The 26,629-nt window shown below is 43.2% G+C and overlaps 1 protein-coding gene across 18 annotated transcripts in view; it reads left to right on the top strand.

Moving 5' to 3' along the window:
* LOC119498852 (receptor-type tyrosine-protein phosphatase S-like) overlaps positions 1-26,629 on the top strand; it is a 75,499-nt gene that overhangs the window by 6,157 nt on the left and 42,713 nt on the right. For 11 of the 18 annotated variants that reach the window (XM_037787927.1, XM_037787924.1, XM_037787936.1 and 8 more), the window contains exons 2-5: positions 9,548-9,762; positions 14,410-14,555; positions 16,182-16,323; positions 26,286-26,474. In XM_037787927.1, the coding sequence (XP_037643855.1) occupies positions 9,618-9,762; positions 14,410-14,555; positions 16,182-16,323; positions 26,286-26,474 (622 nt within the window). In that variant the 5' untranslated portion in view covers positions 9,548-9,617. Of the gene's footprint in view, positions 1-9,547; positions 9,763-14,409; positions 14,559-16,181; positions 16,324-26,285; positions 26,475-26,629 lie in introns of those variants that run through there. The other 7 variants (XM_037787926.1, XM_037787925.1, XM_037787933.1 and 4 more) reach the window with 2 other exon arrangements.

Here is a 26,629-nt window from a genome sequence, read left to right as displayed (position 1 = left end):
GTTTCATTTGAAGGCACCATTCGTCTTACAACTTTAATACTTTCACAGTGTGTTTTCAGTTCAGGAAAGTTAATTGTACATTTTGGTCGCCTGAAAATGTCTTATTCAGTGTTCGGTTGTACTTAAATCCACCCTCTCGTGTCCCTTCTGGTTGCAAAAAAACAAGATGACGACTGCTAAAACCAACATGGCGACGGCCAAAATGCCGAACTCGAGGCTTCAAAACGTCAGTCCATAAACCAATGGGTGACGTTGTCTATTTCCTATATGCTGTACAGTCTATGGTACATCATCACGGAGCCACTAGCATGGCTGTAAACTCTTAGTCTTGTTTAGAATTGTCTTTATCTGAGTGATTAAAGAGCACGGTCTGGACATGCTCTATAGGAAAAGTGTCATGAGAACTTCTGATTTGGTGCTATATAAATAAAATTGGCTTGACTTAATTCCACATTACAATACAGTTAATATTTTAAAATTCCCTAACAAATAGACCGGCTGCCTGCGCTGCCTATCCAAGCCAAGTCTGTCGTGTTGTCGTCAGCTCTAGATACAAGAAAAGAAAAGGTGTTGGCGTGCCTCCATATGCCAGTTAGTGAAAGAACATCTTTATTGCGTCAGTGAAACAGCTCTGCTCTACTAAAAGACCTTCACCATGCACGGTGGAAAAGGGACAACATCCAGGAAACTTACAGCTTTGTTCCATCACACAGATGGAAAACTTAAAAGCTAGAAGATTAGACTCTTTCATTCTGCAGTCTGTTATGTGTTTGTGTGTGTGCAGGTGGTGGTGGTGGTGGTGGTGGTGGTGGTGGTGGTTGACATGTCTCTTAAATGCAGCCCCACATTTGTTTGTGGCATTTCATGATTACTCTGTCTCTGCAGCGCTGACGGATGCCAGGTTGGCTGAAGTATTTGTTTGACGGAGGTGAGAGTAATGGCTAGTCATTGGTCGGAAAGCATCCGTGCGCAAGTCTGTTACCGTTGACAAGCATTTCATCTCTTCACTTATACCGAGACACACTCTCGCGCATGATTCCAGCAATGAGACGGAGGACAAATGCAGTTTTTCTACCCCATTACTCCGGTTTTCAATTCTATTCACAACTTTATCGCCCCTCAAGGAGAAATTCATTTGGCGTCACAAATCTCATCTCCATCAGGAAACCATGCGATGGCTGGTTAGTGACAGAACTGCTAAGGCTGGTCGCCTGTGTAGCACCTAAATAGGATTTGTTCACCGGCACACTCAAACATCAGCACTACTTCTATCCAGCAGTGAATTCTTTAGATTAATGCTCATGTAAGTTGTCAGTAATCAGCTTTTTTACGCCATGAATGGCTCTTGAATACTAAGCACCATAACAGTAAGAAAATGTATGTTACTGTTCTATAGATGATCTCAGTGTTGTTGCAGAAAAACAGTTGCAGTTGTGAGATAATGAGCTCTCAGCGGACGACGTATCATGTGACCAATTCAGACAGGTGATACCATGGCAGCACAAATACACAGGAGAGAATTGGATCATGGGCAAACACAACAGTGTGTCTCCGGAAAAATTAATAAGCGCCTCCCAAAGGGGCCGGAGATATTTTACATAAAAACACAATGAATAAAAGGGTTGCTTCAAGATTGCAGCATACGAGTGGGTAACGGCGTTGTCGTGCCTGTTGGTATTTCAAATGTCTGTTGAAAAAGGATGCTATTCATTCTATGAATCAATAAAAGGGATGAATCCATTTGAAGTCCATTTACGGAGCTTACATTAATGACATCCCCACTGGATGTGGATTCTATGTGAATGATCAATCAATGGGTGGTTATTAAAACAGAGCACTTTTGTTTCTCAAGGCTGCTGTTATCACTCTCAAAACGAGCTTATCAACAAGCCCCCGAAATCTGCTTGACACCACCCCGATTTTGTCTCCTGACTGATGTGTAGGTTTTTGCTAAACAGCTGAAACAAGGAGTGGGGAAGGGGGGAAAATGGCTGGCATGTCTCATTAACGAAGCGCAATTGAAATATGATGATGGCCCGGGATGATGAAAATGACGTCCACCAGGAAGATGAAGGTGTTTTCTGTTGTCACGGAGCCTTAGTCCTGCTCCAGGAGAAGCTCACTAATTGGCTGCGGTGTGGCTGGCAAGACACACACCACTTTTCCTCTGTGTGTGTGTGTGTGTGTGTCCATGGAATTTTAATCATTCATTTTATTGAGAAATGATGGTGAAGCTTTGGAGGATGAAAGCCACACGTGAATACAGATAGATAGGTGCATAGATAAGATAGACAGACAGTGTTTTGGATGTAAAGAAGCAGTTGAATTGGGGGCCGGCCCTCATTTACACAATGCTTCCTCTCTCATGTGTCAGAGCTGTGTAACAATTAGGGATGTACATGCAAGTGCATAACTATGTGGACATCAGTATGTATATGCAGTTCTCTCTCCCGCTAGGATAAGAGTCTGTGCCAGCCTTAGATATGCTAATTGGACAGTGAGTTGACAAGGACTCAACCATCAGCCTGCGTAATGAGCCGCTGCACAAAAGACCGGCTGCCTCTGAAGAGCGAGCAACAGGGGGAGCGAGGGTTGCCGCGAGAAATTACGGAATATGTTTTGGGTGTTTGTGTCGTGGTTACGGCTGAGTAAACGTTGCTTAGGTGTCTGTGTGTGGACACGCCGCCGTTGTCAGGTGAAAACCTTCATCTGTCAGGTTTAAATATCTGCAAAATGTCAAATTTTTTGCATGAAGAAAAAAAGACCCAGCCATGATTTAGCTGGGTGACATTGCATTTTTGGCTCTGCCCCAAGGGGTTTGAAAGAGGTTTATGAGCCTAAGGGGTTGAAAAATTGACTCAGCTCACGGAGGAGCTAGTAATCCTTCAACTTATTTCAAAGCATGAAAATTGTCGTAATCGAAGCTGTGAGGTTTTCACCCGACACTGTGACGCATAGCTCCCTTTTTAAACCAAATTTGGGACATGTTGAGGCATATAGATTGTGGGCACATTCACAACTGACTTTTACATACCATCACTTTCTGACCTCTGCTAAACAAATACATGAATATTATACACAACAATCAGCTGTTATTGCGATCGAGAATCAGGTTCATTTGTGGCTGTGTTTTCAAAGCAATATCTTGTATTTATAGCTATTGTATAATGTGCTTTTCCTATCCTTTCATCAAATTTTGTTTTTACATTTAGTGTGAATTACTTTGTTTTGTTAAGGTGAGCACAAGCAGGTGGCGGGTGAAAGTAGCACCTCAGAAAACAGGTGGCACTGCATTAGAGATTAATTAAAGGACCATTATATGCTAAGTTAATGGTTAGAGGATAATGTACTGTAAATTCATGTAATTTAACAAAAACTGTATTACATTATATTCTAATAATAATATTTAATTTCATTTAAAGGAAATGTTAAGATTCACTGAAGCCGGCTCTTCGTCCCGACAGCACTAACTGTGACTTTCACTTAGCCTATAAACACTTTTACTGTGTCCCCTCTGTTCTGATCCCCTCCGATAATCTGCCCTATATGTACTTTTATACCATTTTGGTAATACATTTCCTGCTAAGCGGGAGCCAGTCCATCTGTTGCTGGGCTCATCCGAGGCCAGTGCATCCATTACTGGATGCCTCTCTCTCTAGCTGTGTTGGTCTGTTTGACCTTGGAGCCCCTTTAAGATGCGTGGGTGTGCGTTTGCCGCACTATTGTTGGGCTGCGGCAGCTTTTGCAGTGTCCTAGACGTGTGGAGATTGAGGTCAAAGGGAAAGTTAGTTTGGTTATTTTTTGCACATTAGGATTGGGGAGGGAGAAGGTTTCAGTCACGCTTCTCTCTCCGGCCCTCTCTTTGTTCCTCAATCACGAATCCTTGTTTTCTTGGCTATGAAATGGAGTTGTGATGAACAAAAACTGAAGCACATCCAGAAAGTTTTCATGGGGAACAGTGATAAATAATGGTGGTGCTCGTGTGTAATTCTATTGATGCGGTGTTAAAACAAGCTTATAGCTTCGCTTCTTGTTAGGATTAGACAAAAGGGTCAGACTGCGAGGATGTCCCTGTAAATGTGGCCAAATAAACTAAGAAAACCAAAGTTTAGAGTTGAGAGAATTTTGCACTCTTTACATCAGCAGAAGTTTTGTCACTCGAGTGTCTTTAAATGCTTACAGCTGTGCACATGTCCTCTACCCGGTTAGCTGCAGGTGATCAGTTAATTAAATTGTGGCCTCAAGCAAAACTGCTGCTCCCTGCCAGAGGAAGCCAGAGAGAGGACGTGGGTGGGTACAATTTTTCAATTCTGTTTTCTCATGATCCAAGAACGCTATTTTTATCATTTCGGATATCATTATTTCATGATAATAAGAAAATCATGCTGGTTTTCTGAAGATCACATAATAAAGTATGAAAGGAAACCTCCCGCTGGAGACACAGGGGACATATAAGAGAGATTTGAAAGCACTCGTACGGAGAACGCTCACTCCACGATACCTGAATACTTACGTACGCTCTCATGAAAAAGAAGATGGGAAATGTGCAAACATAGATCTTTACAAGAAATTGAAAACCTTCAACTGCAACAAATTATCAACACAGATAGACCTAATGTCTGTGCTAATTTATACTGAACCCTTCAACCCAGAGACGGAAAGAAAGAATAAATAAATGAATATGATGTCACCAAACCAGTATTGTATTCTCCCTCTACTATTTCCAACTTGAAAATTAAAACATATATATATATATATATTTTAAAATAAATAGAAACATTTTTTTTTTGTGAAGTCATAAAAGCAACGATGATTTTATGTATTTATTTATTTATTCAACCTTTTATTTAAACAGGTAAATCTCAATGAGGTCGGCCAAGACGGCAGCATTACTGGTAAAACAGTACGAATGAGGATGAATGATGATGAATGCCTTTATTGTCATTGCAGCTGTACAACAAACTCTAGCGCAACTCTACTCAGTGGTACAAAAAAGAGTAAAAGCAAGATAAAAAAATACAATAGACAGACCCAACAACTCACATATATAATAGATAAATAAACTGGTAGCAGCATAAACAATATTGCACAGTCAGTGTGTTGCACAATTCCAACAGGATATTTTATTGCACTTAGCCGTGATAGTGCATAATTAAAACAATTAACAATACTGACATATGGCTAAGAAAACCAAACATACCTAAGAATGGAGTCATTTATGAGAAAATGACACCTTGTTGTCAACTTCATAATTCATTTTTATTATCAATTAAAGCTATTATTTGGGGGTTAGTTAATGATTTAGTGTGTAATTAGTAATTTCATTCATAATTTAGTTTAGTAATTAATAATTTAATGAGGATAAATGCAAATCTAATTTTACCACAGTTCAGAGTGACCAACAGTCAAACCCCCCAAAATTATTACATTTAAAGTGACAGGAATTGAAAGAATTCAATCAATTAGTCAGATTAAATTATTACTGATAATGAGGATAAATATTTGGATGAATAGCCAGAATAACTGATCAATGTGTTCTTGCTTGATCATGAAACACATGATAAATAATGACATATATGGGGTTTCCTTCCGTACCGACAGGTTGGGTGTGAGATTGCTGTTTGAGTCATTTTTTATTTCTCAGCAGTGTGATTTGAAACTGCAGCAGCGACCTTGTTTATAGCTTCAGACCGGTGATGAACAGCATTCAGCCTCCGCTTGGGAATGTTTACTGCTATTTGTCAATACTTCCCATGGTAACATTGTTTGGATGTTTGTAATATGGGGGCGATCGTACTCTTAATTTCAGCATCCTGCAGCATTAAGACTGATCGAGATTTAGTTGAATTCTCCAGATTCATTTATATTCAGGGCAAAGAATCGCAGCATTTGAGTGACAGGTGTGTTTTCTTGTTAGAGAGGAACCTCAGATAGTTTATTTTCACTGCTAAAAATGTAACCAGGGCGGTGCAGCTCATGCCTGCAGTAAGCCGTGCTTCATCCTGTGCCTCTGATCCTCCGTGTGTGTGTGTGTGTGTGTGTGTGTGTTCATGCATGTGTGTACGTCTGAATATTTGTGTGTCTGTGGGCTGTGTGTTTAAGAGAGTGAGGCGAAGGGACGTGTGAGAGAGTGCCAATCTCCCCCATGATGCTTTGCCATCTGCCATGTTTGTGTTTGTTTGTATGTGTGTGTGTGTGTTTGTGTGTGTGTGTGTGTGGCCTCGTGGGTGTGCATGCATTTTGTGAGTGTCGTCGTGTGCCTACAGGGCTCAGGGTCACAGGAAACGTGAGGTAATATCAGTCCCCTCCTTGTATCTGAACAATCCACGGTTCCTACCCCAAACTTTTCCTTTCCAACCTAGCTCCACAAAGCCATGCATTATTCAAGGCAAGGTTATTTTTATGCTAAAAAAAATATAAGTTAACCCTATAAGTTCAGAATCGTTAGTAAAAATGTGGAAGAGGAGAAATGAGAGTGGATGTAATTTTATTATTCAACCCTAAAAAACGTTGTGGTACACTGCACAGCCATATAGGCTGGATTCTGTTTTTGCTCCCACCGTGTTCGCCCTAAAATATAAATTAAAAAAAATAAAGTTTTCTGATCTTTTCATTTCTGCTGAACCGGGTCCCCCCCCCGAGCGCCACAACACACATTTGCTCACAGCACTGGATCAGTATTAAAAGCTTAAAGGAATAAAAAAGAACACGGGCTTTTCTATCAGGTGTACTATCTCACTGCTAGCATGGTGCCGCAGGAAGCAGATCTGGTCTTTCCATCGTAGCTCGTTGTCATGGAGACAGGCCTTGTGAGACCATCCCAACCCACTTGTGGTGAAAGGCATCATGGGTAGAGGTGGGGGGGGGGAGAAAAACAAAACATGTCATCTTCCAAGGGGACACTGGAGCAGGGGGCAGGTTGGATGCCACTTAAACAGTGTTATTTCATCAGCCTGATGGAGCACAATAACCGGTGTGCATTTCACCACCTGAGCTGTGGTGTCATTATCGGCCTCCCCGCAATAAATAGCACATGTATCCCCATCAATCTCTCTGTCTGGCTGACCATCTGTGTTGTCGCGCTGAAAAGGTAATAAGACCAACCCCTGCTGCCTTCTCTCTGGATGCTGAGCCAGATGATCGGGGAGAGCAGGTTGTCGAATCAGTGAGGGGGCTGTAGGTAGGACTGAGTCATGAGAATATTCATGCTCACACCTTTTAATTCTGCTTCTGTGATGAGCAGAGTGCACGGCCGTTGTCTTATCTACATGTCCAGAGAGGAGGAGGAGGAGGAGGAGGAGGAGGAGGATGAGGAGGATGAGGATGAGGAGGATGAGGAGGAGGAGGAGGAGGAGCGTGGTTTGAAAGCATTAAATGCCATTAGCACAGACGTGCCCAGACCGGCCTGGTCTGCTGCTGCGTCTGTGTATCTGTTTTGGCTCGCTCCCTTAACATTCACAGCTGTAGGATGCTCTAAGCTCTTTTGTTTGAACTGTGTCAATGGACCAACAACAGCTGGAGCAGCCGGTGCAGGGCAGCTGGGGGAGAGGAAGAGGATTTGGATACAAGCAGGGGTTAGAGAGTGTGCATAGAAAGACGAAGAAGAAGATGAATGACAGGGTGCCGCGGCGGAGATGGCATCGAGAGAAGAAGAGGTTAACAAGGGAGGCGAGGAGGGGAGGAAAGGGGATGAAAGGGAGATGGGAGAAGAGGAGATTTCAGGAATACGGCGACTAATACAGGAGTGAGACGGGGGTAAGATTAAGGATTAGGTAGAGGGTGAGCGACTATAGTGGAGGTAGAGCAGAGAGGGCTTTGTCAGCAGGTGAAAGACAACGGGGCGGGGTGGATAAACTGAGAATGATAGATAGGGTTAGACTGAGGTCACAGAGAGATATAAAGGCCCCAGCAAATCCACCACACAGGACACAGGAAGCAGACACTGCAACATGCGAGGAGGAGGAGGAGGAGTACCTAATGTCTCAGTGGCCGCGTGGCTCCACGCACAGCAGCCCTTCCTAGTTCGATTAACGGCGGCAAATTGAGTTCCCGTAAGAGGAGAATTTACTTAACATGCTGCCAATGGTGCTTGAATGAGCCCTGATCTGATTCTTCTTATCACATTGTTCAATTGAAAAGGGGACGCTGAAAGCTTTTCTATTCAACGTCTATTACGCGGGGCGCTTGATAAGGCGAGGGGCAAAGCGGCGCGAAAACGAGCCCGCATCAGATAGGCGACCATGTTTTCCGACGAGTTATTTTTAGTGTAGGAGCTGGCAGACGGTAATGTGTTTGAGCAGGTCATTAGCTCAATAAGTGGCTGGAGGAGTCTTTGAATATGTAACTCACCAGAAATGCCTCTTCCATTTAGTAAAGGAGAGCAAGGGGTCGGCCCCCATCTTCTGATGCTCCGTTCTGATGCTTGGGATGTCAGGGTGAAAGCGCGCTCATGGGTGTTTGCGCATATTTATGTGCCGATCACAATGTGGCCTGTCACCTGTGAATACATATTATGTCTCCCCCTAGAGCATATATGTTATCCTGTACTGCTATTTGAAGGGGAGACGTGCACTCGTGTGATATATGACAGGTTAACAAAGGCTCCCGTCTCATTTGGCCTCCCCACCTGCGTTCTTCTGACACATCGGGCGGAGGGGTGGGGGTCGATAGGACCGTGGAGTTATCGACTCGCAGACAGGGAGCTTGTCTAAATGTCTGTAAGCAGACAGAGCTGAGTTATGTTCAGACTCACAGATATGTGCAACCCTCGTGTGCGTGAGGGAAAACGAGCAAAACACTGATGGAGATCCCCCTCCTCCTCCCCAAGGCTAGGGATTACCAAGAGGGTGCAACATCTATTAAAGCAGCAGTTTTCTCTGATACATTTGGTGTTATTGAATTTTTGCTGCATTCCTGCTGACCCCTCAATCCTCTTTGTTTAAGTGTTTTCCATTACGGTGGCACAGTCTGGATGTATTATTGCATTAACACTTTTACGTGCCACCAGAACAGTAAAATGCTTGAACGCTAAGAAGGAATTAGGCCAGAGCTAAAGTTAAATGAAATTATTAGGACGTCTGAGGAGAAAAAAAAAAAAAAAAAAACTCTTAAAAATGTATCATTGCGGCTCATTTCACGGCTCACTAGAAAAGGAGACTTATTAATATAGAAGCCGTGCCGCCGAAAACTATTTTGGTCTGTTTCTTGTCTTAGTTGTTGAGCAGTGGCTCTATTGTTCTGGTATTAGTTCAGTCAGAGCTCGGCCTGCTTGAGCTGTTAATCCCAAGTCAGAAGTGCTCTGGCTAAATCAAAAGACCTAATCCTGCATTAGCATGAATTTGTCTTTTAATTTTCTTCATGAGGATGTTCTCTCTCTCTGCATCTGTATGAATTATGGTATGTTTTCCCTCTCCCCCCTCATGGTGCACTGACATTTCAGCTGCCGCTCTGAAAGCAGAACGATGAATCAGAGGTGGAGGAGATATGCCTTTTATTCCTTTCAGCTGACCTTCATCTGTTTTTTTTGTTGTTGTTTGTGTGTCTGCAGAGTGCCTACCCTTGTTGAGTGAAGCCCTACCCGTATCTCCGTCATCTCCAGCCAAACCCACGGCGGTGCCATGCCTCTGCCCAGGACAGGTGGAGCTCTGGCCCGGTCCAGGAGGCCGATCCTGGGGCTCCGCCTTAGCCCATCTCCCCTACGTCTGCTGCTGCCTTTCATTATCCTGTTAACCAGCCCCTTGAGCAGCGTGTCTGGAGCACTAGGTATGACTACCAACTTCATCTATTCATTTATATCTATGCCTGTCTGACTGACTGTCTGACTGTCTGTCTGACTGTCTGTCTGTCTGTCTGTATGTATGTCTGTCTGTCTGCTGGCTGCTAGCTAGCCAGTTATCATTTGCAGTATGTTCAAATCCACGTACTTCCGGAAGTACACTCAATGTAGTGCACTCTGTACTTACTTGAGTAGTGCATGAATTTCAACGAGGTAGGGTCGTCTCAAATCGAATACGCTGCGGCGCACTTACCGGAAATGACGATCGCAACATTTCACCACGGCTCGCTACCCGCCAAAATATCTTCTTCTTCGGGGTTTTACGGCAGCTGGCATCCTTTGTGTTGCGTTGCTACCTCCTTCAGGTTTTACCCGTCAACTACCCGCCAAAATATCTGCCTGCTTTGTTGATCAAGAATACACAGAAAATAAAAGCAAAGTGGAAATTAGGTTTCCGACGTCGTCGCCTACGCCGACGATGTGTCCTCCTGTTGGCTGAAAATGCACCGGTATGTTTACGTATTGTTTTATTCTGTTATCTACGTAGCCCATAGACATCTATAAGGTACGTTGTTCAGCACCGTAAAAGCTCCCTGCATCATCTGACGCCATTTTCACATGTTTGAATAGTGGTCGTGGTTCCGCCCCTTCCGCTACATAGCCAAGACGGCGACAATTGAGTGTTAAAAGTGTCCGGCGTTGCACACCAAACGATTCGACCGTTTTGAGTACAACATCCGGGTACTTCGAGTGCACTGCATTTTGCCATACTTCGCAGTGTGAACGCACTTTTGCACTCAAACTAGTAAGTGTATGTACAAAAGTACGCGGATTGGAACACACTGCTAGTTTGCACCGTTAGCACCGTTAGCCGGCTCAGCTGTCGCCATGTTGAGAGCCGTGCAGAGGCAACAGAAATGCTTCCAATCTTTAAGTGTGAAAAGCTTATTTTTAACAACATTGTGTATAGAGATAATATATTGTTCAATATATTTGCATCACAGGCTAAGGTACAGTAGGGTACTAGTACTTTATCTAGAAAACGTATTTTTAACAACATTTTGCACAGTGATAATATATTAACTGTCTAGCTATACATTTCTTTCTGGCTCTTCCTCAGTTGAATGACAGCTGGTATATTGCCAGCAGTAAATGTGATGTACAAAGGTGTAAATATATGTGTGTGTGTGTGTGTGTATGCATGCACATCTTTTTGTGTATTTTGTGTGTTTTGTGAGGAGTGAAACCAGGCCTGGCAGTGCATCAGCTCTGGACTGTCGTTGTTAATATGTTTTAATAAGCCGGCAGGTCCCATCAGCATGTTCCTCATCATCTTCTTGATTATAACATTTCCACAGATTTCCTGCTTCAGTAGTCCACACACACATACAGCACACCCACGCACACACACACACATGCTCAGACACACTAAGCTGTCAGTGCTCTGAAAATATAAAACCAAGCTGGTTTCTTGAAAGAGGATGCAGGCTAAAGATGGAGATAGCTCTTCTCACTGTGAGGAATGGGGATTGTCTAATGTATTTTTCATTTTCCGTTTGTGTAAGCAATTTGAGGCCACGATCCTTTTGAGAAGGCTCACGTCATATCTGAAATATTTTTATATTTAGTGAAGAGGTAGAATTACACAATAAATAGCTTTCAGTTGAAACATTGTGGGATTGAAAATCTCTGCCTCTGGACCACCTACAGTGTATCTCTGCAGAACAGTAGTGCTGCAAAAAAAAAGCTCCATCTCCCATATCTCCCTCGTGTCCTCAATAAAGAAAAACAGACAGAAAAACATTGTGTTTTGCAGAAACTTGTAAATTAGAGTGTAGAAATGTAATAGAAAGTTTTCAAATCTAACCCCTTCCAAGTAAAATATAATGCTTTTGTGAAAAACCACTCAAATGTAATGCTTGGAAATCCAAATTATAATAGCATTTGTGCCGTTTTGATTGTTTTTCTTCACTGTTCCTCCTGCAAAGCTGATCCAATTTGAATGATTTTTGCACACACCAAATGGGAACATCCTAGATTGCAGGTGTACTATATAGACTACGCTGTGAGACAGAGCTGCTAATTACCCTGAAAGTATCACAACTTTACTTATGTGTGAATATTTGTTTCCACACAATAGGGCCTCTTAACAAGTAAAACTGGTTATAACAGACAGTAATCCTAAAATGTGAGATGTGGGTGTCTCTGTAAATTAAGCGGCTCGAATCAAATCTCTTCCACCTTTTTGAAAATGAATAAATGAATTTCAGGCGTGATACTTTTCCATTTACTGTTTGAATTTTATGCAGACCATGTTGAATATTTCAAAATCTATATTTAACTTTCAAACACAAACAATGTCAAAATCATGCAAATAAATTTAGGAATAATTCCTTTTCAATTTTCTTGCTTATGTCCTTCAACTACACAGCATACTCCTCATCATTTTGGTATCACAGAATTTGTTTTGTTGGACACGTTTGGCTGTGAGATGCAAACAGATTTGACAGCAAAGACACACAAACAGGAAAGAGATTCATTATTAAAAGAGGCTTAAAGGCTTTTCAGACCACAGCTGGTTTGCAATGTTTCTTTAAGGCACTACTTAATGCGACATTTCACCAGGAGTTACTCTAATTTCCCCCAAAAGAACGTTTCCAAAATGACAAATTAAACCAAAATGCTTTTCTGTTCACATGGCACGCTAACTACACTGTTACACTCTACCTGCTGGTACAATCATATTCAAGCACAGCAGTCAGTCGGCTGATTATAGGTTACAAAGGTGTTTCATTAGAAACAGACCAATGGTATATCAGTGGTAGATCTGCGTGGTCCAGTGCAGCAGAGTGAAACCTACTATTAAAGACAGAGCTCCTCATTAGTCCCTCATTTCTCCAGGCAGCTTTCTAGAACCTGCCGATCATAACAAGTTTCTATTCAGTGCAAATCCGTCCAGAGCCATTGCCTTGCAGTGCTTTCCTCTGGCTTTCAGAAGAGGCTTAAGTGGTAACATTGCCAGTGGGGTCGGTTTTGCACGAGGATTGGTGTTGAAGCGCATTTAAGAGAACACAGTTTTTGACTCCACGTAAAGCCACTGAAACCCATGTAGAAGCCGTAAGAAGCACAGGAAATTCATTCATAATCCCATAGCCAGGAGAAGACCGTTTTCAGCCATGACATTTTTTTTTGGACTTTTGATAGTTCACATTCTCACATTGTTGGCAGGGGAATAGGGCAATTTGCTCAATACTCATGTGTGCCTTTCGAAAGAGTCTAACAGGAAGGAAATATCCCGCTCTTGAGTTCTAAAATGGTAGGCATGAATTTGCTCTGATTGACTATACTGCACCAGCCTTTTTTGCTTCTTCCTGTTGAGGACTGTGGCAAGCATAAAATGAAACCACTTTATTTCTGACATTCAGAGGAGGTCTTTTAGAGGCACAACACATTGCAGCAGGCGCAGGAGAAGCCTTTTGACACGGTGTTATTGCAGTTACTGTCAAGGCATTTGAAACTGGAAGGTGGTCTGCGTGGCTGTTAGCGAGCAGAAGTGGGAGAAAACGTGCAAACAGGCCTTTATGAATCTGCGAGCGATTTTTTGATAGGCAGTTTTTTTTTTTCTTTTCTGTTCCTGTTCTGTCTTCAGAGCAGAAGTGAATCAACACAGCAGGACCTCACCCACCCAGACTCAGGGGGGAGTGGGAGGAGGGATCCAGGTTGCTATGGTAAGGGTCATCCTGACTTCACCCTGATGGATAGCGGTGATTCTGTAGCTGAGGAGGAGTTAAGCTGGGCACCATGGCAACAGGCCACAGACGGATAGCGAGGGGTGGGTGCATGAAGTTGTTTGATTGATCTGACTCAGCCACTGTGAAAAATATAGGTTCAGTGCTGTTGGCTCAATATCGGACTTGGAAATTGCTATTTTCTTGCAGAAGGTAACTGCTGCACTTTTACATCTCACATCAGATGCATCATAACAGATGAAAAAATAGTTCTCCTCGAATCCCCCAGAGCTGGAGATTAACACAACTGTTGTTGGTAAATTCATAGTATTTAAGATCATCGGAATCTGCGAGTGCAAATTCCTCTATAGGGTGTCAGGCACATAAAGACACCTCGGGTATTTATACATTAAAACCAATTATATTCTGTGAATGTGCAGCCAACACTTGTTCTACCTGTGAAACACTCATGTGCCATGACAGCCTGTGCTGCATGGCGTACCAAGGTAGCCCGGCCCTGGAGGACGCAGAGCAAGAGAGGGAGGGAGAGATGGATAGAGAGGGAGAGGGAGAGAGAGAGAGAGAGAGAGAGAGAGAGAGAGATATTCCTCTGAAGCCCAGCCCCATCTTTTATTTATGACCCACAGGAAGTCCTTCGGCTTGTCCTCTAGATGATACCCAGGAAGTAAGCACAACACGCAGCCATCAGAACACAAGTCAGCCCGACCGGTCACTGACAGTGAAATGGGGCGTGGTCAGCAGGGGGTTGTTGCCGGCCGTGTGGAGTCAGTGTGATGTACTCTGCGTGTAAGGGTATCAATTTTCATGCTCGTGTGTGTGTGTGTTTTTTCCCCTCCCTCTCTCTCTCTCTCTCTCTCTCTCTCTCTCTCTCTCTCTGTTTCTCAGCTCCCCCAAAGTTCACCAAGATTCCCACGGACCAGATCGGAGTGTCAGGGGGGGTGGCATCATTTGTGTGCCAGGCCTCTGGCAGTCCCAAGCCTGTCGTCTACTGGAACAAGAAGGGCAAGAAGGTCAACTCCCAGCGTATCGAGGTGGTTGTCACAATGCACAATGGTCAACTCCTACTGTAGCAGCATGAAGAATACAAAGCAGTAGATCCAGTAATAATATATGAATGTACACACTCAACTATGTCGCAGTTATACTGTATATTTCTAGATAGGTGGATCTTTCAATATTTATTCTTGCTGGATCAGACATTACTTTTGATATGAATTGTTATTCTGTTTTGTATTCTAGATACATTACAACCTTGTTTCTCAAAGGAGTAGTTTAAAAATGTTTGTGAAATATGCTTATTTGCTTTCTTGCTGAGAGTTTGAGGAGAAGATTGACACCACTCTCTTGTCTGTAAGCTGAATGTGAAGCAAGAAACGTGTGTTGACTATCTTAGCTTAGCAAGACTAGTAGCACTTTTTGTAGGCTAACCAGGAAGTAAGCATCCCCCTGGGTTCCCTCGACAAAAAACAATTGGATTTTTTCCATTGGGTTTTGGATTATTGCAGAAAATAAGCTCTGTGGCAAACACGTTTGTGATACTTACACGTTTTGTTCAGCAAGATAATCTTCACGAATGAAAAACACTTTTATGATTTTTGAAGTGTGAATGCAATCAGCAGAAGTAAAAAGCTAATGTTAGGCTATAAACGAATCGCATGAGCACAAGTATACACAATGAGGCTGTAAAGGCGGACGTGTCGGCGTGATGACGTTTAGTAGTCTCATTTAGCTGCTTTTTAGCAACCGCCTTTTATAAGACACATAAAAGCTCCAAAATTCACGAGTAGGGTATTTACTGATGTATTTTTGTCTTAGAACAAAGCGTTAAAATCTCTTAAGCTTGTGTTAACCACAGACCTTATTTCAGGCATCTAACTAAAAACCCGTTCAAAAAACCCATTGACTTCCAGACGAGGGAACCGAAAGTGATAAAATGTTAACTCATTTCCGGGTTTTAAGACTCATTCGTCTAATTCACTCTATAGTTAAAGCACAAACATAAAGAGTGGTATAAAGAGTCTTCTCAGCTAACAAGTGTCTTTCCCTTAATGAATATTTCTTTAAAATATTAACTTGACAACAATTCAACACTGTTGCACATTTCAAGCGTAGGTTGCAAGTTTTAATTAAAGCATAAAATATAATCTTTGAAGACGAACTCATTGCAACAGAATTACAGAGCATTTATCCAAAACTGACCAAAATATGAAGCTGATTGCATAATCCAATGCACATATTGCTGTCCCTGAGCTATCTGCTATCAAGCAGGCTATTCCACGGAGCAGCTCAATCACATTAGAGGCCTGATTGTATATCGATGCACTAATATGACCAAATGGTTAGAGATGCATTTCAACCTCCATTCAACACCCCCACATGTTTGTAAGTATCTACCATGCTGAAGTGTCTTTGTGCAAGACACTGAATCCCCACCAGCTCCAGGAACGCTAGCTGAGCCTGACCTCATGGAGGGGAGGGCAAGTAACAAAGAAACAGGAATTTCCTAAAGGAAATCAATAAAGTGCTATTATCACATTATTACGGTAAAAGAAAACTATGCTAAGTTAATGATTTACAACATTATAGTTTGCTGTTCTTATCTGTTTACTCTGCTGTGACTAATCTGTGTCTCTTCCTGTGGTTGTGTGGCCGTCCAGACCGTAGAGTTCGATGAGGGCGCTGGTGCTGTGCTGAGGATCCAACCGCTCAGAGCACCCCGAGATGAGAACATCTACGAGTGTGTGGCGCGCAACAGTGAAGGAGAGGTGTCCGTCACTGCAAAGCTGGCCATTATCAGAGGTGAGACATACCAATCTCCATCCTTTTCCCACTTGAGCGGTGCTTTCTTTTTCACGTGCACACACACCTGGTTTCAACCGTCGCCTCCGCTTCCCTGAGCTGTCAGTTGTACATGTGACAATAGAGCCACGCCACACCCTGCCTTCACAGCAGGCTGCAGCACACTGTTCTTTTTATAGTCCCTCTGAGTGCGACAGAGCGTGATCTGGCCACAGAGAGGGCTAAGCTAGCGCGCTAGCTACTGGGCACTCCAGCATCCCAGTTTGCTGTAATCACCGCGCTTTCCGGCCCGAGTGAGGGTGTTAATCTAATGTACACTGTCTACTTGGAGGGAAACGTGTCTAATGTGGTGCTCCAGCATGCTATGAACTAAAGTTGCAGCATGTGGCTGCAAGCCTGGGCACTTGGCTTTCGCCCAGCGCAGCTGGAAAGGATGAAGAAATAGAGGGATGGCTGCTTGGGCTGTTACTACATGAAGAAAAATCAGGGGATTAGGCCCTCGGTTTGGCAGACTACCCATCTCTGCCAGGGGAAATTGAGGAAGAGAAAGCAAGAGGGAGAAAGAGGTCGAGGGGAGGTGAGAATGAGTATGATGGAGGGCGAGGAGGTTGGGGGAAAGTTAAGTAACACAACAGGATGGTGTGAAACAATAGAGATGAAATGGGATGTCGGAGGAGTGGTGGAGGGGCTGCAGGAGATGGATGAGGATTGTGGAGTTGGCAGAGCTGTGTGGTAAGCAGAAGGCTGGTAGCCCAGGGAATAGACTCCTGTCCATCTGTTACCCGGCCCGTCATCTCTGCACACACACAGCCCCAATCTAAAGCACATTACCACATAAACTGCACCTCGAGGGCAAGCCTCCCTGTGTGTGTGGCCGTGTGTGCCTCTTCCTGTTCTCTTACTGAGGTCTGTGTACCGTGACGTCCCCGGTCCCTTCTGTGGCAATAGGATCAGCTGTCTTTGATTCCTCCTAATCATCTGATAAATAGAATACTGGACTGTGATGAATGGAACAATATTTAGTAAAAAAAAGCACCGGCCAGATTCAGAGCTGTTAGTAGCCCTACTGTAATCAGTTGGATAAGGATGCACAGACGGGTTGCAGACGGATAGCAACAGAGGCGATGGTTCTGGTAGCGTTTTCCTCCCACTGTGTATGGTGGGTGATATAATATATGCTGGTTGGACAATATAAATCTGTCAACCAACAGATTATGCCATATGGTGTTAGGTTTCTCTGAGTGTATTTGGGTTATTGTGGGCAATGTTGCAAATCAATGAGCAGCAATGAGAAGGGCTGTTGGCTCATATTGCTCATGGCAATATGGGCTTTTTATAAGATTTTTAGATCAATATAATGAAATATCTTTATTTTTTAGTAGGGATGCACCGATACCAATATCGGATCTCGGGCCTAGACTGACTCAAATAGCTGGATATCAGTGACGGGGCCGATTTATTCAGTTCTATGTTTAAATACTTTACATTATATACTATCATTTTAATTTCATAGTTTTGACCAATTTGTTGATGCCTTAAAAACATTTACACTTGAATTGTAATTCCTGTTCATTTTAAAAGTTTTTTACCAAGTTGCTGGTGTACGATTTTAATAATAAATAACAACTCATTTAAATTTATATCTATGTATTTATTTGTTACATTTTTGTTCCAGTTGTTACATGAAAACAATGTTTAAGTCAAGCCTGATGTTTCTTTACACATAAAAGACTGATGCCAGTCTCCTCCACACAGTGAGGTTGATTAAGCCCAGGTCTCGGGATTGAAAAAGTTGGATCGGTGCATCCCTATTTTTTAGGTATTTAATTCACTGGATTTGCCCCAAAAAAATTAAACATTAATTTCTGGTTATTTTATCCATGAGCAAATACTCAATTGATTTTCCAGAAGAATGACTGTATCACAATATTGATATCGTGATGGAGGATTATGTCCACATCACCCATCCCGAGGTTCCAATTTCAAAGATTTCTTTTAATGCTATCCTACAAGGTTGTTGCCTTAGAGACACAGGAGTGTCCTTAATAATTTCTGATAAATCATGTTTTTTCTGTCAACTTTGTATGACAAATGTTTCCTATAAGCCTCAGCAGCGATTGCTGTGGACTTAGGTTTGACCCAAATGCTTTAAAGCTTCGAAATCTTCGACTGTTGCCATGGTATTCAACCTACAAATCACTATTCAAATGCTTTGTTTATTTATTTATTTTGTATATTTAAGCATGTAATAATAATGTATACAAGGAAAAATCCCACAACATTATTAATTATTATTAATTATTCTCAGGTGGATATCGCTGTTTGTTGTGTGTAGAGGTGCGTGTGTGTTCAGTGGTGCGGCAGCGGCGCTGAAACGGGGGCGATGGAGACAGACAGACAGAAGAACGTGTCAGCCTGCTGCGCCGCGAAGCTTCGAATACCTTTGAATATTTCTCACCGAAGCTTCAAACCCCAAAATATGGTATTCGGGACAGCCCTACTGTGGACAAGAAGCCAATCAGCCGTGTCATCAGAGCTGCACCAAATTCAGAGCGCTTCATCAATACAATTGGGAACCAAACGACGCACCATAGTCACCAAATGTCTCAGAGATTGATCCAGAATCCAAAAGTAAACTGAGTTAAACTGCTGAATGTATTATCAGGTTTCTACAGAGCGTAAACTTTTGATCATCCTGCTCAAGCTACACAATTTTAAACTCTGCGATTGGATGTTTATTGCCAAGAAGCTCCTTTCCACTCTCGTCTTTTTCATGTAAAATAGCTCGTGCCTTTTTATCAAAGAACCAGATATTTTCTAACGCAGTTGCTCATCAACAACAACAACAACTCTATTCCTGACTATTTGACAGTATGCTCCGAAAGCCACACACCCCTGCAATCAACTATAATGATTTACTGATCCGGTGTATGATAGATCATGTCATCCAAGAATGCTGTTAAGTGCACGAGAGTCTGCAAAAATTGTGTTTGGGTCGGCCTTTTCAAAACACGGTTCACTGGAGAAAACGTCTACCGACCAGTGAAGTAGAAAAGGAGGCTTTCCATTACCAAACAAAAAAAAGAAGTCTTTTCATCCCCTGATGTATTTCATCTCATCATTTCGTATAATGGTTGACCGACACTAATAGCAGCGCTGTACAGTGTGAGGGGCCTGCGGTTGGCCACAGGATATGAGCTACTGCTCTGTAGGCTGCCTAATGGATGGAGATGTGGTAGGTTTTGGTCAGGGAGACTTTTTGTGCCTTCAACATCATCATCACCCTTCCCATCCTATTACCTACTCCTCTTCCTCCTGTCTCCTTCCCCTGACTATATCTCTCTGGCTTTGACTCCGGCAGCCTCCTCTTTGGCCCACAGCGATGTCCTTTTCTAATTTCATCTCTCTTGTTTTATTCATTCTTTCATTTTCTCTGCCATCTATTCTGCCTGACTCTCACTGTCTATCCAGACTCTCTCTCTTTCTTCTCCCCCCCTTTGCATTTTCACAAGCTCTCTGCTGCACCCCTCCACCCCCACCCGCTCCGAACTCCACTCCATCCCCTTTCTACCCGAACTGCTCTTTTCTATGGACACTGCAGTTGTGTTGTTCCGCCTTCAGGAGATGTGAATATCTGCAGTTCTGCATGTTTGAAAACCTCTGGTGGGCGAGAGATTCTCATCACTGCAGCTGTGTATGTGTGTGAATGCATGCACATGGATTTCTTTGTTTATGGGCGTGTGTGTGTGTGTGCGTGCGCGCATATCCGTGTGTGTGTTCGGCTGGTTTGTGCAGAGTAATCCTGATTATACTCACCTCTCAGTGTCCCATTTTTAGGAGAAAGGGAGGCGAGGGATGGGGGAGGAAGTGGGTGAGAGAGAGAGAAGTGGGAGGAGAGATGTTCTGCCACCACGGCAAACACCCTTCATATGAACAACAGAGTCAGATCAGTGATTCCCCCCCCAAGCGTCTGCTGCATTGGCAGGCCGGCGGCTCAAGCAGCATTTCGGTCTGGAAACAACCGAGAGTATCAACTCAGCCTGCAAGAGGATTACACTCCTTGAGTGGAGAACCGGCTCTTTCATCACATATACCCACCTCGTCTGCACACTTTTTATTCCCCCCCTTCTTTTTGTTGCAGTCTATTCTCTTCATGCATGTTTGTATGTAATAGAGTGTTACGTGTGGGATCATCGTGTTTTGTGTGTTTAGTCTGCTGGATCTGAGAGGAGAGCCAGAGGGAGCTCAGGGTGGCGGGAACACATGGTGGGATTCATCTACGATGCTAAGTCCGATTCTGCATTGTATGGTGATCTATTATCATAAAGACCCATTAGCATTTAAAGTGCTCCCCTTCAGCCCTCCTGCAGTCTATAGGAGTCAAAGCATTACAGCCTCTGAAGACTGCCGAGCGCTGGCAGATTAATCCTGAATCAGGCTCCCCGAGATCGGCTTTTATTCGGGCTTCTTTCATCCACGTGGCCGTTCCCCGCTGAAATGAACTGAAAGATGAATAGGCAACCTGTTTCTTAACCAGGACAAATGATGATTTTCTGCAGGGAAGTGAGTGTTTGTGCGTGTCTTTGGGCGACTGAGGGAAATACAAAGAGAGACAGGAAGAGAAAAACCTGGATTCATGTTTGTTTGTTTGTTTGCATCATATGCATTATGTGTTTGACTCTGCGTGTGTGTCTGTGTGTGTTAGCATTTGTGTGTTTGTGTCTGTGCGTGCACGCGGTACGCATGAATTGCATATTTGCCCAGATTCGGTTGGCTCCACCGACCGGTTTCGGGCACCAGGCCTGATTGCCCTTCTGCAAACATAACCAGGCCAAAATGTAAGCTCTCAACCTCTTGATACACACAAACACACACAAACACACAAAGCTCCAGGGAACAATGCTGGTCGGTCCTTGCCAATGTCCCTCCCTCCCCCCAAAAGCTGTTGACACACACAGTGTTTATATACACATGGCACATTTTTCCATAGGCTGTCTTATCAATTTAACCAGGAGATGAAAACATAAGCAGTACTTTTGTGCAGCAGTGTTTGTGTTTGATAAATGATTCATTTGGTGAAAAAGTGTGATCAAGGCCATGCCCGCAGTATCTATTTCAAGCAGCCGCTGACTCATCCAGGAGCCTGGCTGAATACCTGTAGCCCCTATTCTCGTCTCCAGTGAACTGTACTTCAACGTCCAGTACGACTACCTATCTGCAGCTTGAGTCCGCGGCTGTGTGTTAGTGTACGTTATCTATCTATCTATCGATCTATGCATCTATCGATCTATCGATCTATCGATCTATCGATCTATCCATCTATCCTTCTATCCTTCCATCCAGATTCACGTGTGGCTGTCATCCCCCAAAGCTTCACCATCATTTCTAAATATAATGAATGATTAACACTCCATCGACTTCACAAACACTGTCTCTCTATTTAGAGTGTATTGTCACTGGTAATTTTGCTCATACTTGCATTCCTCATTACGGCTGCAACTAACGATTATTTTCATTATCATTTAATCTGTCCATTATTTTCTCAATGAATCGATTAGTTGTTTGGTCTATAAAATGTCAGAAAATGGTGCAAAATGTCAATCAGTGTTTCCCAAAGCCCAAGATGACGTCCTCAAATGTCTTGTTTTGTCCACAACTCAAAGATATTCAGTTTATTGTCATAGAGGGGTAACGAAAACAAAACATATTCACATTTAAGAAGCAGATCATTTGACTTTTTTTCCTTAAAAAAATACTAAAACCGATTAATTGATTATCAAAATAGTTGGCAATTAATTTAATAGTTGATAATTGATTAATTGTTGCAGCTCTAGTCCTCATATACAGTTAAATGACACTGCATGTGGAGTTTATAAAAAAGGAATTCATGAAAAAGGTGCGAGAAGCTCAGATCACATCATTCAATGTCAAAGATAGAAGAATTAAGTCCAAGACTTATTTCTATTGTAGTCCTTGATGTAAAGGCAGCAATGATGCCTAGCAGGCAACATCACACCACCAAGAAGTACATATAAATGAACTATGAGCTGATGATGAACAACTGATGGTTGATTGTGTCTGAGCAAAAATTTCAGCTTTTGAAAAATGTGAGAATTTGCTGCTGAATTTTGAACTGTCGAACGAGCCATTTAAAGAAGGAGAAAGAAATAGTGATGGGTATTTTTTCTTATTTTATGTCATTTTATGAAAGTAGTTTTGGAAAAAAATTGACAATAACCGTGACTGATTTTTACCGTTTTTGTTAAAAAGTAATTTGTCAAGCAAAAATGTCAAGCGTTTGCCTTTTCCATCTTCACAGATGTGACAATGTGCTGCTTAATACTATTGTTGATTGAATATCTGTCAGACAAAACGAGCATTTCAATGACATCCCTTCAGGCTCTGGGGAATTGTGATGGGCTTTTTATACTATTTTGTGACATTTGATAGACTTAACAATTAACTGAAAATCAAATGGAATGAACTATACACTATTAATATATATATTAATATTAATAACTATTAATATAGTTCTAACTCTAAACAACAAACAGTAAAAATAATAATTATATATGTCTTTAGAATATATTTCTATCATACATTGTTTGTTTTTTTTCATCAGAAAATGGCAGTATCTAAAAATAAATCCATCCGTCCATCTCTCTCCCTGTTTCTGCTACCTCTTTGTAATGATTCAGTCCGAGGTCCACCTACACTCTTTATCTGCGGCATTGATGAAGACCTGACTGGAATACAGACCCCCCCACCGCCTCATACACGCATCCATGCACACGCCCCGAGCCCGCTGCAGTGGCGTGCTCTAATTAACAGCCAGGGAGTCCATGTAGTCGTAGCCGGAGGGGTGATAAAAAGACCATCTGAACCCTCTCAGGAGAGGGGTGGGGTTGGGGGGGCAGCAGATGTAGGCCTGGCATATTCCACGCCTCGGGGGAGCTCGCCTCCTGACCTCTCTATCGATCTCCCCCTACTCCTTCCTTTCTCTTCATGCTTGTTTCATCAATGGCCGTACCACTGGCCTCCATTCAGGTGGATCATTAGCATTGATCAGTCGGGGATAGTGGAGGGGGGGGGGTTCAGGGGGTCCCCTCCTTCCATTTAGGTCTCCATTGGCGTATACAGAGAGTTGCTATGAGGCCCGATCGCCGCCTGCACCGCTCTAACCACAGACTCAACGTCGTCACCAGACGCTCCTCTGAGCTTTGATTGCTCCTCTTCGTGGCATTTCTCCTCTTCATCCTCCTCTCAGCCGCGCCATCAGCAGCGGCTTGACATTCCTATCTGACAGGGGGTCTCTCCAAAGCTGATGACTGTGGAAAGAGAGCGATAGATCCTATCTCCACTCAGCCCTCTCATCCCCATCGAGGAGTGTGTGGTAACAGATGGCGCACGTCTGTGATGTGGTTAGGTAGCAGGGGGCCCGGAGGAGGAGAGGAGCAGTTGATGTGGCCACGCTCTGCGTCTCGGACTGCGTTTGGCTCCGGATTTGTCGGCGATGCCCGGCTTGAGCAAGCAAAACTTTTAGGGGCTTTTTGTTGTGCTTGACAATCAAGGGGCGCTTGCGAGTTTGATTTATTATCCGAGCGAATTGCCACCTTGATAATTGCTTTGCCGCTGTAGGAAAGCGGAATATGTAATTATAGTTGCAGGTATGGGGGAGGTGTCGGTGTGTATGTGCGAGCGGGATGGAGTGGTTAAAAGGGTAAGGAGAGGAGGAAGCAGGAGTGCTGATGGATGCTCGATTACGTGTCTGGCCATCTGGACTGTTGTCACCGAGATGCTTAATCCCATTCACCGCAGAAAGTGCGTGTGAATGTGTCTGTGTGTACGTGAAATAGAAAGCAACTGCTTTTCTGCATGCACACACACCTTGATTTTCCTGGATATGTGTGGACGCGTCTCCATGCATTATTCCACACATCGCACAAATCTGTGAAGATGCTAATAAGAACATAGAAACAAATATGTACACACGCACGCACACACACACACAGGCAACACACACTTATCCACTGCCCCCCAACGTAATCAGACATATCCAGACGCTATGCAGACACATCCCAGATCGGCCTCTCTAATCGTTGGTACATTTTAACAATTACTGCTAACAAGTCCTTATTACCCCCAGTGCCCTGCCCCTCCTCTTGATCCCGGCTTCTAATTGCTGCTGCTGTTTCTGAGCAGCTCTCTGCATAGTTATTAGACAGGAATCATTACCACACCAACACATAACACAGAGCCACACCATGGAAAACTCACAGTTCACTGCCACTGCCACCAAACACCTGTGTTTCTGGGCTACGAGTGTGTTTATATGTGTGTGTGTGTGTGTGTGTGTGTGTGTGTGTGTGTGTGCGCTGCTCTTAAGTAGCTCCTGCTGACTGGGCGGTATGTTTATACTCCTGTAGAAATGGCCTGTCACACACACACACTTAAACCTAGCTGTGCCGCCTGCTAGATCACCTAATGACTAGCTAGCTGTGGGAGAAAAACACGCGGCTTTGGTGATGAAGGATATAGTGGATCCGCTGTCCTCGCCAGTATCTCCACTTTCACGGGCCTGCAGATGTTAAAGGAGGGGAACAGTGGCTCTCACATCAGTCTGTGTGTGTGTGTGTGTGTGTGTGTGAGCAAGTCTTATGTTTCACCATGGGAGAAGGAAAGTAAGGATTCAGTGCATGGTTGTCAGGGTCGACTTTGTCTCTCTGCAGGCAGATAAACCGGTCGTTTGTGTTTTAGAAAAACAGCAGATCAACTGTCCCAAAAAATACGGAGTAAACACATTTGTTCATTATTGTCCCAGTGGATTTGCTCCAAAGTAAAGTATGAGCAATCCTCACATTGTCTAAGCCCCTCTGATCCCTGACCACAACCTTCTGTCTCTGTCTGTCTGTATCACTTTATCACCATCTCTTTTCAGCCATGCTAGCCACGTGGCTCTAGGTGTGGCATTGTCTGTCAGACAGACAGTCAGTCCATCACTTTGGTCCAGACCAAAGACTGTAAATAAGAAGTGGACTTAGTCATCTTGTTTTTTTTGCAACCAGATGTGACAAGAGAGGGTGAAGCTAAGTACAACCGAAATGCTGAATAAGACATATTTAGGTGACCAAAATGTTAATATTAACATTGATGAACTGAAAACACACTGTGAAAGGGTTAAAGTTGTCGAAAACACAGACAACTCCCAGACCGGACAACGCCGCTTTAGCGACCTGTCAGTCAAAAGGTAGCCACGCCCTAAAGCATCCCCTGCTTTATGGTCTATTTGACTCTAAATGGGACCATAATTTACTAACGAACATCATGCTGTATTGAAAAACACTTAAAACTAACGATTGAGACCTTAAACTCATGTTTACAATGTTCACTGTGGTAATAAATCAAGTGAGAAGTAGGGTCATTTTCTTAAAAACTTCTATACAATCTGACTTCTTTTTGCAACCAGAGGAGTCGCCCCCTGCTGGTTATTAGATAGAATGCAAGTTTAAGGCACTTCTGCATTGGCTTCACTTTTCAGATCCAGAGACCTATAGTCCAGACTGAATTTGAAGTTTTGAACTTTGAACTTTTGTACAGACATTCAAGGTCCCCAAATGATGCATCTGAATGACGTTGGTGATCCCCAACTTTTCCTTTAGCACCACCATGAGGTTATCATTTTTTTTTTTTTGTGAAACAACCATTGAATCAATTGCTATGAAATCTGGTAAAAACATTCATGTTCCCCTCAGGATAAAGTGTAATAACTTTGGTGATCCCTTACTTTTTTTTTTTTTTTTTTAGCAGTATCATCAGGTCAAAACTTTTATTTGTCCAATACTTTGGTTTATGACCAAATAACTGCAAACCTAATGACATTTCTATCAGCCTCAGCTGTACTTTGTGTTTTGACTGTATGCAATGAGTTTTGAATGCTGAATACTTTCTCTTCATTCTTCCAGAGGACCTGTTGCCATTTGGCTTCCCCAGTATAGACATGGGTCCCCAGCTGAAGGTGGTGGAGCGGACGAGGACGGCCACCATGCTGTGCGCTGCCAGCGGCATCCCCGACCCGGAGATCTCCTGGTTCAAAGACTTCCTGCCCATCGACCCAATCAGCAGCCAGGGTCGAATCAAACAGCTCCGATCAGGTGAGATAGGCAAGGAGTTATTTGTCAGATTATTTCATTTGAAAATAGGTAAACAAACAAGTGCATCTAAAGCTTAGCATCGCTATCAGGTAAAATCCCTGTTGCTCTAAATTTGGTGATTATCGTGTTTTAATTATGATTGAGGGATTACATGC

This window comes from Sebastes umbrosus, chromosome 12, assembly GCF_015220745.1.
Source record: "Sebastes umbrosus isolate fSebUmb1 chromosome 12, fSebUmb1.pri, whole genome shotgun sequence".
NCBI classification, from domain to species: Eukaryota; Metazoa; Chordata; class Actinopteri; order Perciformes; family Sebastidae; genus Sebastes; species Sebastes umbrosus.
Note: the sequence above shows the minus strand (reverse complement) of the source record. Positions and strands in the feature narration are given on the sequence as shown.